The sequence below is a fragment of the Talpa europaea genome, assembly GCF_964194135.1.
Source record: "Talpa europaea genome assembly, chromosome: 15".
Lineage (NCBI taxonomy): Eukaryota > Metazoa > Chordata > Mammalia > Eulipotyphla > Talpidae > Talpa > Talpa europaea.
Genome location: NC_140083.1, coordinates 11,384,729 through 11,400,608, shown reverse-complemented (window position 1 = coordinate 11,400,608; position 15,880 = coordinate 11,384,729). Strand labels below are relative to the sequence as shown.

Here is a 15,880-nt window from a genome sequence, read left to right as displayed (position 1 = left end):
GGTGTGATAAATGGGAGGGGGGGTTGGGCACATGAGGTCATGAGAGGCTTTTTAAAAAACAGGCAGAAAATGAGCAAATGATGATGCCAGGGAGGAAGGGTAATTTCAGAGTAAAGTCATTGACTACTGAGAAGACAAAAAAAGGGAGAAGCTGCCTTCATTAAAACAGCCGTGAGGGCAGGGAATGTGGTGGCTTGCAGGTAGAGAGGAAGATGGGAGGGAGTTCTGTGTGGCTGATTCTGTTCTCTTCAAGTAGGAGGCAGGTCCTGAGCCAGTGGAAGGTGTGGGCGTATTAGAGGTTTGAGGAAAGAGGAATGGGTTTGAAATAGTCACTTTGGAAACCGGGTAAACAAATATACCAGAGACATGAAGGATTGCCGGGAAACTTTGGAGACACACTAAGGTTTGTGGTCCTGGTTTAAAAGTGAAATCACTTAATTTTTGTGTTTTCTCCAGCAATTTTTTGCTGCCAAGCAGGTATAGGGTATGTGGACAATTATGCTTAACAAGGGGGGACCTTGCTAAGTTAGTATAATTAAAAAGTTTGGAATTTATTTTGAGGACCTAGAGAGTTACTGAAGGTTTGAGTAGAAGAGATTTGGGTGTCAGAAGGGTGGTTCTAGCTGCGTGGGGTGGGTGTGTGTGGTGTGTGTGAGAAAGGCGGAGAACACGAGTTTCGTGCAATAGGCCCCTTGATCAAACACCTGTATAGATCTGTTTATACAGATATATATCTAAAAAATCAGCTTATCTGTGGACCCACACTGTCTTGTTCAATGGTAAACTGCAGTGTACTTAGATGACAGCTCAGGAACATAGAGAGGTTTTCTGAGTTACCGTCTGTAATAGGTTCTGGGGAGACAAGATAAATCAAACAAGGGTTTACTTCCCCAATGCTCTTGGATTTAGATAATTTTTAATTATTTTTAGGTATCTGGGAACACAGAATAGGGAAGGAATGGGTGATAAACACTGGGTGGGGAATCAGGGAAGCCCTCCTAGAGGAGGTGACATTTCAGATTAGCGTTGAAGGAGTAGGCTTTTAGGGAGAATAATTTTAGGCAGGCAGAATAACATAAGCCCCATCAAGAAATGTGAGATGTATGACTAGAACAAATACTGAGTGATAAGAAATGATGGAAATGAGGCTCTTCTTCCATTGATGACCAGCTAAATAGAACTAAGGAGTTCTCTGTTTTGTGAGGAGGGTGAGATATCTAGGCCCATCACAGAAGCAAGAAAGGTTTGAGGGCCTCCCCGGTGGCGCAGCGGTTGAGCGCTGGGTTGCGAAGCTTCCCGCAGCCTCTGCAGCGCTGGTTCGATTCCCGGCTGCTCCCCGGCCACCGGAGGAGGGTCCCACATGGCGCGCAGACCTCTCCTGCCGCCCGCTGCTCCCCTCAGCAGTGTACTTCGGTCCTTCTGTCTGCTCTGCTCCCCGCTCTGGCTCTGGTGAATTCTCTCACCCTCCCGCGCTTCTGACTGTGCCCAGTGCATGTATAAACAAAACAAACAAATAAATAAATAAATAAATGCCTCTATATAAAAAAAAAAAAAAAAAAAAGAAAGGTTTGAAAGGAAATGATTTTTTTTTAAAAAAGATTTATTTATTTATGTATACAGGGGTACAGGCCAGAGGTGTGGAGGGGGGTGAGAGGATTCAGTGCTGCAGTGGCTGCAGACAGCTTCGTAGGTTGTGTCTTAACCCCTTGCGCCACCAGGGAGGCCCCCGATTTTTTTTTAACTCAAAAAAATAATTGCATGGAGCTACTGGAGAGATTTGTGCTATATTTTGCTCACTTAAGAACAGCAAGCAAGTCCTTTTCTGAGACTCTTTAGAAAATATTAACTATGTTAACTAACTCTGACCTGTCATACAAAGCTCCTAAGAAATCAGTCCTTATCATTTGTCTTTAGTACATTATTTCACATTATTTCACAGTCCCTTTTTATCTTAAAACATACTTTGGAAAGAAACTCGTTTGTCTGTATTTTTATGAATGAGGTGTTTATAACCTTGGTTCATAGTCGTTATTATATCGATTAAGTGAGATCAGGCGTATCAGATGGCTAATACAGTTGGGCCCAGCAGCCTGGAGTAAATGGGAAGTTTTCTCCCTTAGCTCCCGTTTTCTTTCCTCCACATTTTTTACTCTTTGCTCCTTAAACCACATTGTTTTTTGAACACCTGTGTACTAATCCACCCTCTGTTCTAAAGACCCCCCAAATCAGACAAGGTACACCTTCATGTAAATAACCACCACAGAGACTGTCAGTTTATCGAATGCAGTGTGTGTGCAAGTGTGTACGCGCATTCAGACTACCTGGAGCCTCTCATTGGGGCCTGGCAAGGGGCTCAAAGTGATACTGGAATTGTAGGTTTTCAGGCCTAGACTCCCTGCCAGGAACGGATTCCAGGCTGCAGGGGCAGCGCTGAGTCCCAGCCACTAGACCACCAGGGGTTGGTGTCTCACGAAGCTGCAGCAGGAACTCACAGACACTTAGGCAAGCAAGCGAGAAGAGGAGGGTTTGTTTAGAGAAAGAAAAAGTTTATTGAGGAGAAAAGGAACAGAAATAAATGGGACTCCCAAGCCAGGAAACCAGGCCAGGGAGCGGCAAGGAAGCCGAAGTTGATTCATGCCTCAGAGAATATAGACCTTCTTTCCCTTGTTATTCTAAAGCTCCACCAGTCTCTTTGTGATTGGTTAGTTCTGGGTGGTCTCGCTCACTGCCTAAATTCCCTGTGCCCAGAACTAAGTCTCTGTGCCCTACACCTTATCTTATTTCTTTATTGTCCTCAATTTGGAATGCCCTGTTGACCTTAGTCCTGGGGTATTTGATTAGTTCCCTTTGGAAGTAGTTGCCCTTATCTCTGGATCCTTCCTTAACTCTCCTGAAGTCCCTGCACTGTCCTTGAGGCGGCCTAATTATCCCTAACTTGCCCTGGGGTTCGAAAGGAGGGACTGTGGTTTCCTGCAGTGCGAGGAGAGAAGGTAGGGCTTCTCACGAACCCCAAACACTAGCAGCCCTTTCCTCCTAGAGTGCTTCAGTCCTGCAGTATCCAGACAAAGAAGGGGACAAGATGTGTGTTTACTCAGCAAATACCTTTGGCCACCTACGAGTGCCAGGTGCTGAGTAAGTGTCAGTAGAGAGGGGAGCCTGGGAGAGCCTGGCTCACCCCGGTAGCTGCAGGTGGCTGGGCCTGGCTGGAGTTAAATATACTCTCAGTTTTCCTTAAAACAAACATGACCAACCCAAAGCAGAGGGGGACAAAGAGGAAGTACCGTGGGGAAAATTAGGTGCTGGTGAGAAGTTGTCACTTCTTTACAGGGTTAGTCAGGGTGGATTAGGTGCTTCTTTGGAAAACCTTAAACTTCCTGCAGGAATTGCCAGACTGACTAATCCATTACTTTAGGGCCAGGGGCCGCAAATTCTGTAGTTCACTGGAAACCCCAGGCCACACCCATACCGATTACTTCAGACTGTCTGGGTGGGAGCCAAAGTCAGTATTTTTGAAAATCCTCTCCTGATGACAAAGGCCAGCAGGGAGCTGGAGTCACTGCCCTGGGGCACAGTCCAGTGCCATCCAGTTCAAACGCACTTTTTTCTAGGTGGTGGTTCCAAACATTCCTGCACTTTTTAAAAAAAAAATATTTATTTATTTATGCATACAAGAGCTGGGGTACAGGCCAGAGATGCTGGGGGTGAGAGGATCCACCAGAGACAGAGTGGGGTACAAAACAGGCAGATTGAAATCCACTGCTGAGGGGAGCAGCGGGCGAGTCAGGAGAGGTCTGCTGCGCCATGTGGGTAGCTCTCTGGCCCGCCGGGGCTCGAACTCGTGCTGCAGAGGCTGCGGACAGCCTCATAGGTTGCCTCTTCACCCCTTGCGCCACAGGGGAGGCGCCCCCCCCCCCGCACTTGTTTTTGCGCCTTTTTTGAGTTGGGGGCGCTGTGAGCAGGAAGAGGCGGCGCAGTCACCAATTAGGAGCTCCCACTGTGCTCAGCCCTTCGGCGTAGGTGGCCAGGGCCGCACGAGGAGTGGATTTTTGCTTTGTCATTCTGACTCCGGCGGTCTGCCCGGCTCCGCGGCGGGCGGGGCTTCTCGCAGCCACTGAGCACCCGCGACCCTTGCCCGTCTCTCGGCTGCAGTCGCGCGGGGCCTCGGAGCGGAAGGCGGAGGCGTCCGGAGGGCCGAGAGGGCCGGGGAGCTCGCCGCGGGGTAAGCGGGGGGTGCCTGCGCGCGGCCCGGCCCGCGCCTCCCGCGCCGGGCGCTGGGGACGCGCGGGAGGGAGAGGCGCTCGCCGGGGCTGCGGGGGGGGCGCGCGGGGAGCTGGCGCTTTTCTGGGGCGCGCGAGCCTGGGAGTTTCTTGGCCGAGTTCCTCGTCTCGCCTGTGGGAGTGACAGCGTAGCGGATGGAGGGTGAGACCAGCCTCCAGTCAGCTGGTGCTTCCTTCCGCTGGCTGCTCTTTGCAGACAGTCTGCAGGATGCCTGAGAAAGTGGGTTTTGGATCATCTCTTGAAATGTGGGCAACGATGTGATGCATGGATGGACAAATGCTCGGGAGCTTGCTGTGGGTGTAGTAAGCATGTCAGGGAGATGCCAACCCTCCCAAATCCTGGGGGGGCGGGCAGGTCACAGGAATGCCCGGCGCTGACCAGCTGGGGGGAAGCCGAGGCGCAGAAACGTGCCACCTGCCCCCGGGCGCTTCAACCCCGCGGGCGAGCGTGGAGCCCCGGGCTTGCCTCCCTGGGGTCGGCAGCAGAGAGGGTAGGGGTTGAAAGGGGGCGCCGGTCCCTCCGCCCCTTTTGCTGTGCCTCAGTTTCCCGACCCGCGAAATGGACCTGCTGGAGCCCCTTCACCAGGGCGCTCGTGGAGAGCCCGTGTGACTCTCTGCAGCGCACGGCGCCTGCATCGGGTGCGCTCTCGCGGGGGGTACCGAGCAGCTCTGGGGTGCGCGTGTGGTTTTGCCCCAAGGCCGGGTCTGACGTCGGCGCCCCCGGAGCCCCTCCAACTCCCTGGCCGACGCAGGGCCGACCGAGCTCACCCGTGTGTGAAACGGGGCCCTGAGCTCGTGGGGTGTCACGTGGGGTGCTACCGTAGCGCTTCAGGGCACGTAAGTGAAAGCGCCCCAAGTGGGCAGGGTGGCCTTGGGCTTGGCCCATGGCTGCACATTTCAAAGCAAGTGGAGGCTGGGCTCTCGCGCTCTGCGGACGCAGGGTTCAAAGGAAGGGCCAGCCGGGAGGTGCCCTATAAAGTGGAGCTAATCGTGCCCCGAGCCTCCTCCTGGCAGCGTTTCTGAATTCCGGACTTGCTGGGCGAGGAGGTTGGTCCTGGTCGCCGGGCTCGCCGCTGCCGTGCGCGGACCCCGGTCGCCGGCCGCGCGGCGCGGGGTGGCCGGGGGTGGCCGAGGTGGCCGGGGGTGGCCGGGGTGGCCGGGGCGGCGCGGGGTGGCCGGGGGTGGCCGGGGTGGCCGGGGCGGCGCGGGGTGGCCGGGGGTGGCCGGGGGTGGCCGGGGGCGGCGCGGGGTGGCCGGGGGTGGCCGGGGTGGCCGGGGCGGCGCGGGGTGGCCGGGGGTGGCCGGGGTGGCCGGGGCGGCGCGGGGTGGCCGGGGGCGGCGCGGGGTGGCCGGGGTGGCCGGGGGTGGCGCGGGGTGGCCGGGGGTGGCCGGGGGCAGCGCGCGGTGGCCGGGGGTGGCGCGGGGTGGCCGGGGTGGCCGGGGGTGGCCGGGGTGGCCGGGGGTGGCCGGGCTGGCGCGGGGTGGCCGGGGTGGCGCGGGGTGGCCGGGGTGGCGCGCGGTGGCCGGGGCGGCTCGGGCGGCGCGGGGAGGCCGGGGTGGCGCGCGGTGGCCGGGGATGGCCGGGGAGGCCGGGGCGCCGCGAGGTGGCCGGGGCGGCGCGGGGCGGGCGGCAGGGCCGGCGCGCGCGGCCGGGGGGCGCGGGCGGGAGGCGGGGCGCCGCGGGGAGCGCCGGGGGCACGCGAGGCCCCGCCCCGGCGCGCCCTTCCCGCCGCCGCTGACTCCCGCGCCCGGTGCTTTTGTGCCGCAGAGGACGGGCGCCGCCTCGAGGGAGCACTCGCGGAGCTGACCGCGGAGACCGAGCTGCCGGTGGTGTTTGTGCATCGGAGAAAGCTAGGCGGCCATGGTCCGACCCTGAAGGTAGGTGGGAGGAGGCGCGCGCGGTGCTCCCCCGCCGGCCCCGGGGGTCGCCGCCCGCGCGGCCAGCTGGCGGCGGGGAGCGCGCCCCGGAGCCCGCCAGCCCGGGGGGACCCCGCCAGCCCGGGGGGACCCCGCCGGCGCGCGCGTGCGGGGAAGCTGGTGAGATCCTGGGCGACTTCAGTACTGGGCCGCGTGGAAGGGATGATGGTTTTCAGTCGTGTCCTTTTCCGCCTGTTTCCCTTTGCCTCTCTTCCTCCCAGTCTAACTTCACGGTTTTTTTATTATTATTTTCTTAGCCGTGTCCACTGCAGCAAATGCGTCGTCTAGGGAAGCTCTGAGAAAAGGGGGTTTTCCTCTTTAGTGCTCCAGCAGGGAAAGTCAGGGAGCCCAGGCTCTGGGAGAGCAACCTGGAGGCCTGCAGCGAGTTTACTCCCCATCAGGTGTTTTATTTCCCGCCCTGAGTTAACAGTTGGGTGGAGGGAAGAGAGAGGAAGGTCTTTGCTGGTGGGTGAATGGTGGCCGTCCCCCCTTAGCCGGAGGGGATGCCCATGGGCCTGGGTGTGGGCAGGACGCCGGGAGGCAGGTGCAAGTGAAGGGGATGCGCGCAGGGAGGTGCGGTGGTTCTCCTGTTGGAAGCCTCTCAGAATCCCATCACCCTGATACATCTGCTTTGGATTATTTATTTATTTGTATCTGTAATTTTTAAGAAATGGAAGTCATACTTAATATTGCCTTCTTAGAGGTAAACCCTGAGGCCTCAGTTCAAAGTGAAAATATATTTAGGTATGTGCCCTTTTAGGAAGGATAGTGACCATTTGCATGTTCATTTACTACCTTCTAAAAGGATCTAAACTCTTTGAAGAAGAGGGTAGATGAGATGGAGCTAGACTTCAAGGACAGATGGCTAATTGACAGAAAATAATTCCGGGAGATGAAACAAGCTTTTCACTTGATTTAGAATGGAATCTTACTCAGAACTTTAGTTTGCAAGTAAAAAGAGACAATTCTATTACTATTCCTTCTTGTTGATCTGCTTTCTCTATCTGTCATACATTTACATTTAAAAAGTTACATAGGGCCTCCCTGGTGGCCCAAGGGGTTAAGCAACTCACTATGAAGCAAAGCCTCTGCAGCATGAGTTTGGTGCCCACCCCCCCCCCCCTGCGCCAGGGAGCAACCCACATGGCGAGGCAGACCTCTTCTGTCTCACCCACTGCTCCCCTCAACAGTGTGTTTCGGTCAGTCTGCCTGTTCTGTTCCCCACTCTGTCTCTGGTGGATCCTCTTACCCCCCGCATCTCTGGCCTGTGTCCCTGCTCTCCTATGCATGAATGGATGAGTCTTTAAAAATAAATGAATAAATAAAAGTTACAATTAGACATTTGATCTTGATGTAAATCCTAGTGATGGTCCTGGTTTTAACATCAATAGGAGTAAAAAGAATCTCTTTTTATAAGTTTTAGACCCACTTAATTGGTATGATATTGTGTTTTCATTTTCAGGTCATCGCAGTTAATTTCAGACAGGTGCAGTGCCATCAATGGGTACATGCCACCTGGTCATACATAAAATCATTTAGCAAGTTTTCAATCCCCAGAAGACTTTTTAATCTTAACATTTTACTTAAAATTTCATTTAAGTAATCTTAACTACTATGCGTTTGTATCATTTGATTTATTTTTGGTTTTTAAGAAGTACTAAGAAATGGGAAAACAGAGACAAGGTAAAGATGACTGGTTTGAATTTGTGAATTTGCACCCAATTGTCTACTTTGGGCTAAATGGTGGAGTCTGAAAAGCTTTAGGGCTCTAGTGGAGAAAGTGACTTATTTAGTGGAAAATTGAATTCGATATCTGTTGTACACATCTTTAAAGAAAAAAGTTACGATTTTGTACTTTAATTGCAATGTAAATAATGGAAAGGGAACTCTAACATGCCTGCTTTACCCTTCTCAATTTTGTTTCTTCTTTGTCTGCCTTTCCCCTCAATAAACAGCAACACTAGTAAAACCTACCTTTGCTTTCAGTGCCCTGTAGAAGACAAGGGAGGGAGAATCCTGGAAGGAACTGATGAGTTTAGGTGACTGCCTGCAAGGTTAAGGCTTAAAGAAATGTGTTTCAAAAACCATGCTGTCTGCAGGCCACCTACACAGAATCCCTTGGAATGCTTGTTAAGCATGCATGCCCTGGCGGCTTTTGCTGTGTTCTTGTTAAGTAGGCCCTCTGGAAGGGGCTAGTATCTGCCTTTTTTTTATTTTAAATCTCCCTTAAAAAAACAAAGTGAAAAATATATAAAGCCCCCTCAGGTAATTCTTAATCAGGTTTAAGATCCTTCAGTGTATAAGCTAGTTTGCTCAAGATCATTTGCTAAGTAGAGTTGGGGAAAACAGAGAACTACTCTTTAATACCCCAAAGAGTGTAGTTAGAAAATAGCAAATGGTAACTCAACAGACGAGTAACCCTTCATGCCTGAGTAGAAAAATAGGCTCCCTGTGTCCAAGTGTGAAGTTGGAACCAGGGGGCTACTGAATTTTAAGAACTGTGAATAGAGTACCTATTATTGCACAGTCATCTGGCTTTCATAACATTTTAATTCTTAAAGGTGTAATTGCAAGTATCCTTGACGGCAACTTTCCTTGTGGGTAAATCATTGACTCCAGGATACCAGTGTTTGGAAACTCTGAGGAGAGTTTTTGAGAGGAAAAGCCAAATGAGTGAAAAAGTGCTTATTGGAATTCTAAGTACTAGACAAAGTTAAGTCTCTAGTATAAGTTTGAGATGGTAGTATTGAGAGTTAAGACTAAAACTGGCAATAGGGAGCTTAAAATAATTTCTTCAAGGAGAAAGTAGTAGGAGAGATGACAAACAGGAAGCAGTGTGTGGTTGACACCCAGTGCTCATGCGTGTAGAGCCCAACATTGATCACATGGTGGGAAGGCTGCTTAGGCTTGGAATAGTCACTAAGATAAAGGCAGGTCTCCCTTCCAGCCCGCCTTCTAAAGTTACCAGAAACCAGACACTAAATAGACATCAGGAAATGAGCGATAATAACATCTTACTGTTCTACCAAGGCTGACAGGAAACTGAATTTCCTTTGATTCTCTCCTCTGAGATAATCCCTTCTGGGTATTACCTGAGTTCTCTTGGGGGGATTAGTAAGTAAGATCTGCTTTTGGCCTGGTTGAGGTGGACACCTGAGGAGAACTGGAGGGCTGCTTGGAAGATGAGACACTGAACCTGCTCTGTGCTTACCTTAGAGGGTAAGATAAGTACTAGCAAGATTTGAAAGAGGCATGTATGGTTGGGATCAGCAAATGAATTTATCTAGTGCTGATCATCTAGTAGAATTTTTACTAGTTGTGAGTCCATGGTGAGACCCTATGCTGCCTTTTCCTGCTTTTGCCAGGTGACAACACAAACCTCATTTTTTCAATGTCTCTTCTTCTACAGTAGTGTCACTCTCAGCCTGTGGTCCAGGCTTCACGTTTCTCTCAGCTGCCCTGCCCACCCACTTGCCAGGGCTCACTGTTTCCCACGTTTGTGCCGAACACTTCTGTACTTTTTGCCCTCTTTCAGGAACATGTTTCCTCTGGCCTAAGCCATTTCAGCAGTCTCTACCTGGCCTCCCACTGCTGCATCCCCTCAGCTGCCAGGGTCACCTACCAGATGGCATGTCCCCCGGATCTGTATCCACGTAAAGGCATTTTCCTTAGCTGGGTATTCTGTGTCCTCCAGGGTCTGGTCCCAGCTTGCTTTTCTGGTTATTTCCTGCTCTGATCCCTCGTCTGCTGGAGCCTTAGGGATACTGTTGCATCCATAGTTCCTAAAATTTCCCTTCTTTGCCTTGTTCTTTATTTTAGTTTCTGGCTTATTCCTGCTCAGACCCACCTTTTCAACTGCCTACCTGTTTTAGAGTACACAATGCGCTAAACATTTGCCCATTCTTTCCCTCTGTGTTTCCACAGCACTCTCACAAATCCTTACCTCCAGAAAGGGAAGAATCCTGCCAGTGGCAATTTTTGGTTTCCATATCAAAAGTGGAGTTAGTCTCATTCTTTGTACCTGTGGCCCAGATCATCATTAGAGTTGGGCAGATATCTAAGTCTACCTGCCTATTGACAGCAGGAAGCATTTAGTGAGCGAATGTCTGATGTGGGCCAGATTCTGGGTCCTGTAAAACTATGTTGATTGTCTTCCCAGTATTCCTATGGAGGAGATGCTACCCAGTTTTACAATGGGAGCTATGAAAAAAAATTTTTTTTTAAGATTTATTTATTTATGCATACAAGAAATGGGGTGTAGGCCAGAGGGGCGGGGTGGGGACGGGGTGAGAGGAGTCACCAGAGACAGAGGGGGGGGGGCAGAATAGGTGGATCTACTGAAATACACTGCTGAGGGGAGCAGTGGGCAAGACATGAGAGGTCTGCTGTGCCACACGGGTTAGCTCCTGGTTGGGCATTGAACTTATGCCCCAGTGGCTGGCGATCGCATGACGGTGCTGAGACTTTAATCCCTGCGTCATCAGGGAGGCCAAAAGAAGCTGTGAAAATTTCAGGAGCATGCCCAGATTACTCAGCTAGATCAGTGGCAGAGCCAGGAGTGGAACCTGGCCTGTCTGTCAAGCTCCCTCTGGTGTGCTCACACTTCTGGCACTTGGCTTTGTGTTATCTCCCTGATGCAACCGTGTGCTCATGATTCAGGGCCGAGCCCATGCAAACCTTGGTGTTCCTGGCATAGCTCGGCAGTTCGTAGGCTTTCATTCACTAGATGCTTGCTGAGTGGAACTGCATTCCTCTGTGCCTACTAAGTTGTGCGTTCCTTTGCCATGAAAATGATTTATTTTTGTGTCTTCCATCTGTTTTTTTCAACAGCTAACATTCACTCATTAAATATTTGTTGAATGGATGATGGGCAGAGGAGAGTCACTTCAGTGAGGGATTTCTCTACAGGGGGTCTGGTTTTATCTTTATCGGAGACCAAGCCCTAAGTTGAAGGAGAGTCCGTCACTGGACAGGGAGTGGACCCGCAGCCTCTCAGCCAGATCCCAACCTTCCTCACAACACGGGCGCATAAGCTAAGTGGCTGTCCTCTGTGCCACCCTGCAGGAGTCGGAGGGATGGACACTGAGGGATGGACTGAGGGGGTCTCACTCCCAGGCCGGAAAAGGGTTCTTGAGACACTCTGGTCAGGACTGAAAAGAGAACTCCACAGACTCTGGAGAGGGCAGGCAAGGAGTCGGAGGTGTATGATTAATAGCGAAAGACCTCCAGGGCGTGAGGGAGACTCTTGGGCGTGAGGGAGACTCCTGGGCATGAGGGAGACTCCTGGGCATGAGGGAGACTCCCCAAGGTGCTGGGCTTCAGGGGGTCTATGTAGGCTTTAGAGGTTAGAGAACAACCCGTAAGTTAAACCATTAGTTGAGAAAGTGGGGAGGACCTGGCGGAAGTCCATTATTGTTGCTGACTGTGGGCGCCCATCACCTGCTGGTGGCCTCTCCAGGGTGAGCTTCTCACCGAGGTTGTGTCCCTGCAGCACCAGGGTGAACCCAGCTGCTCTCAAGGTCTGTGACTCCCTTTTTCTTCTGGGTTTTTAAAATTCCCCTTTCCCCATAGCAGCCATCCTGATAAGCTCTCTCAGAAATGCCTAACCTGGAGGTAATTAATTAAAAAAAAAAAAGCACTAAGGAAATTTATGACAGCAATGTCTGGGCCTAAAGTCATTGGATTTTAACCTCTGGTTTATTGGTCGTCGAAACAGTAAAATCAAGTGGCACAAGCACTGCAAAGTTTTCCTTGAGTCTTGTCCAGTTGGGGGACTTCTTAATATCTCAGCTCTGGCAGCATGTTGGAATGTGGTTCAGGATTTTAAAGGCCATGTGAGAACATGTCCACCTGTAGCAGCTCATGCAGGTGTGGCCAGGGCAGTTGAGAAGAAAGTTACCTTACGTCTACTTAGCTACTCCTTACTGAGCACTTGTTTCCTCTGCATTGAGCTCTGCATTCTTTGTTTATTTCCTCACACAAGTCTGTATGTAGCGCAAAGTATATTATAAAATACAAAGAATATATAGTAAAGAGAATATATAAAATACGCAAAGTATATCAGCAAATACTTGTGTATCTTTTTTCTACAAGTTTTCACAACCACTCTGGCAGAGACATCATTTCACTGTGAGACAGCTCTGAAGAAGATAAGTGGAAAGCTGTTGAACACTAGATTTTGATTTGAACTGTCTCCAGTGCTGAGTTTCTTCAGGGCTGCCTCCTTTACAAGCCACATTTCTGGCTCTTCCCTCCCCCTAGGCCACCAGAGAGTTGAGCCTGGTCTTTGTGGCCTTGTCCTTGGAGGTGTCCGAAGAAGAGAGTTGACAATTGCTCTTACAACTTGGAAAGGTTCCTTCTCTCACACCCTTGTTTATGTTCCTTCTTGAACTTGGCAGGCAAGCCAGCCAGGACAGGGTTAGCTGAAGTGTCAGTTGAGAGTATGGCTTTTGACCACACTGCACAAGGGTGGAATATAAGTGAAAGTATTTCAATGCATGGGTTGGAATTATTTTTTGGGGACTTGACTTCCTTTTTATTGTTTACTCGGTAAGAATAATGTCATCTCATTTGAATAGAAGTTATTCAAAGCCTACTTTGCATACTTTTTTTTTTTTAAAGAATCTGAAATCCAAGGAGACTTTTGGGAGGAAAAAATGCATAATTTTGCATATAGTTTCACTCTTCATGCCTGCTTAGAATATATAGTAAAGAGACTTATCCTTCACTTCCTTCAGTTGAAGACTTAGGTTTTTAAATTTCATCATCTGGCAAATTTCTGGCATTGTGGGGTATATTCCTGTATTTCTCTTTATAAATTTAACCTTTAAAACATTTTTCTGTTTGTAAAATAACATCTAGGAATGTAGCTACTGGTTTATGTACCTTTTTTTCCTACTTAGTGTCAAATGTTTATTAAATATTTGCTGTCTGTGGGATAATTTAAGATTTATTATGTACCTCCTTAGTTGAAAATATTGCCAGATCTATCACATAATTCTCATTCAGTACTTAGAATAACTTTATTATGTAAGTAATAGTATTTCAGGTGAGGGAACCAAGGGTTGTGGGGCTACACAGCCTGCCTGTGTTAACACTAGTAGCTAACAGGTCAAGTTTGGCTCTCAAGTTTTTGCCTCCTCCCCCTGTCCATAGTGTTTTTAGAAACTTTTTTAAAAGACACACTGATATTTGGCTTGAACAGAGCAAATTTTCCCTTTAATACTAAAAGCCAAACAGCAAAAATAACGCACACACAGACACACACACACAGACACACACACAATCTTAAAGGAAACTAAGGTGAAAGAGAAAATATATCTAATATCCTTTTAAATAAAACTAGGACTTTTACCATATTTCTTCACATTTTTTTCAGTTTTCAATATTAGATACCTTGGTGGGATTGTTACAGGGCAGGGAGAGGTGCACCCCAGACCCCCCCAAAACCTGCCTGCTCTAAATGGGTTCTGCCATCCGCCGCATCAACACAAAACATATGAGACTTTAATGGGAAGGAACTTTAATACAATTAGGAAACAATACAGAAAAGGCAAAGAATCTAGTTTCTAAATCAAGCACCCAAAGTTACCTGTCCCCTCATGGGTAAAACTTCATGCAAATGGGATTGGCCCAGAGCAAGGCCCCAAAGCCTGCCACAAGTCTAAAGCATCTTCCAGTGGGGACCCACAGAAAAGGGCCAGCAACAACCAGACAAGCCCGTAAGGAAAAGAGCAAAATCAAAATCAAGATAAAAGCTGCCATTGTCACCTCCCCACGGGTCTCACCCACATCTGTGTCACCCAGTCCACGATCAAAAGGCAAGCACAGTTTCTTCACATGTCTCCTTGCTCCATGTGTCTCCTCCAGGTCTCCATCTTGCTCTCCATCCTGCTTCCTTCCTTCTCAGTCTCCTCTCCAGCTTTTTCTCTGCTCAGCTCCACCCTCTTTTTGGATGGGGCAGGGAACCTGGAACCTCCCCCTTTCCTGGGGACCACCCTGTTACAGGATGAGGGGAGAAAAAAAGACAATGAAAGAAGGAACAGAAAAGTTTAGGGAAGTAGCTGGTAGTAGCTTAGGTATTTCAGCCAGTGCAGACTCAGAACTTGACTGGTTCCTGCCTTTGGCTCAGAGGTCTCAAACATCTATTTGTTATAGATTAATCCTGCGGTAAAAAGCCAGCACCCCAGAAGAGTTGGCCCTAGGGGAGTTGTTTATTTGGCGGTGGAAAGATCTTAATGTAATGCATGACACTTCATACCATCCTGTTTGTGTCGAGCAGCAGGGAGAGTAGGAAAGCTCAGGATAAGCACATCTGAACGCCTAGCAAAGGAACTGGAGAGTAATATGGAAGAAAACAAGGAAAGGGAGAAAGGAAATGGAGGGCCACACCGAGCCTGTGGCAGCAGGTCCTGAAAGAGGAAAACAGGGAGAGAGGACCTAAATTTAAATTCACTCGGAGGCCAAGCTGAGCGTCAAGGTTGTCTGAGCCAGTTGTGTTGCTGAAGGAAGAAGACTGGTGATTTCTTCAAGCCGCTTCTGCTTTCTCTAGAAGTCACAGAGATGTTTAGCAATATAACTGAAAGGATGTATTGCTGTGCCTTTTAAAGCTGCCTTTATATAACTATTAGTAGTTATTTGACCTTAAGTTAGAAAATTCCTGTTTAATGATTGAAGGATTCTCGAGTGTAAAAAATCCCATTCTTTAAATGATTAGAGGAAATGATTAGACTTGAGATTTTTACTTTGTGGCCACATCTAACCTTGTGCTCTAAAGACAGATTTTAAAAGGCATAATGTAATGCAAGTATGACTTTTTCTGCAGATGATGTTAAATGTTACTGAAGTTCTTAGGGACAGGGATCTAGCATAGAATGAATTCAGCCCTGGATATCACAACTTAATAACACCATGCTTGTCTAGATGGGTTGTTGCTCAGAGCAAATTGTGTAGGCTGTTATCTCCTGAGAAATTCTTGTAAATGGTAGTAATAGTACTTTATAAGTAGGTTGGGAGAATTAATTAATTTTTTCAAAGTATTTTGAAATTCTTTGGTGAAAGTCTCTGGATGGAGCAAATAGCTACCAGCCAGTTTTCCCTCCTCTGAGCCAGGAGAAAATAATAGCCTCCTTAGGGTGGGAAGGTTAACTTAATCTTCTGGAATTCTTTTATAAATTCCCTTTATTGAATTTCAAGTGGATATCAGAAGTTCTCAAGAATGTGCTTAACTATAGAAGTAAACTTGTTTGGATTTGGGACTTGGAATGAGTTAGGTGTTTTCATCTAAGGTTTAAAACAGGCTTTAAATGTTAGTTTGCAATTGGACAGAAACCGGGAGAAATATGGTCTTTTGTTAGTCCTGGGTCACTACTTTTTCTCTCATTTGTCTTTATTTCAGAGAAGGTATAAGACTAACTTTCTGAAAAGCAGTCTTTATTTTCAATGTATAATATATATTTTCCCTAATCTGCTAAATTACTCTTGTGCCAAATAAATTGGATTAGGTGGTGAAACAAAGTTTTTCATCTACATTAATTTGTACCTTCAAATGTACATACTCAAATGCATGCATGAGAAAACAGCTCAAATGCAAGATTGAAAACCAAGTTCCTGCTTTGGAGAAACAGTCCAACAGGGCAGAACAAAACTGGATAAGAAACCATCATTCATGTTGTTTTGAAAAATGT

General features: G+C 48.8%; 1 protein-coding gene across 1 annotated transcript in view; it reads left to right on the top strand.

The window, feature by feature from the left end:
- The window catches only part of TXNRD1 (thioredoxin reductase 1), a gene marked incomplete at both ends in the record, with an annotated part of 74,286 nt that overhangs the window by 20,435 nt on the left and 37,971 nt on the right, over positions 1-15,880 (top strand). The window contains one exon of the mRNA XM_084255700.1: positions 6,046-6,155. Coding sequence (XP_084111826.1) covers positions 6,046-6,155 — 110 coding nt within the window. The remainder of the gene's footprint in view (positions 1-6,045; positions 6,156-15,880) is intronic.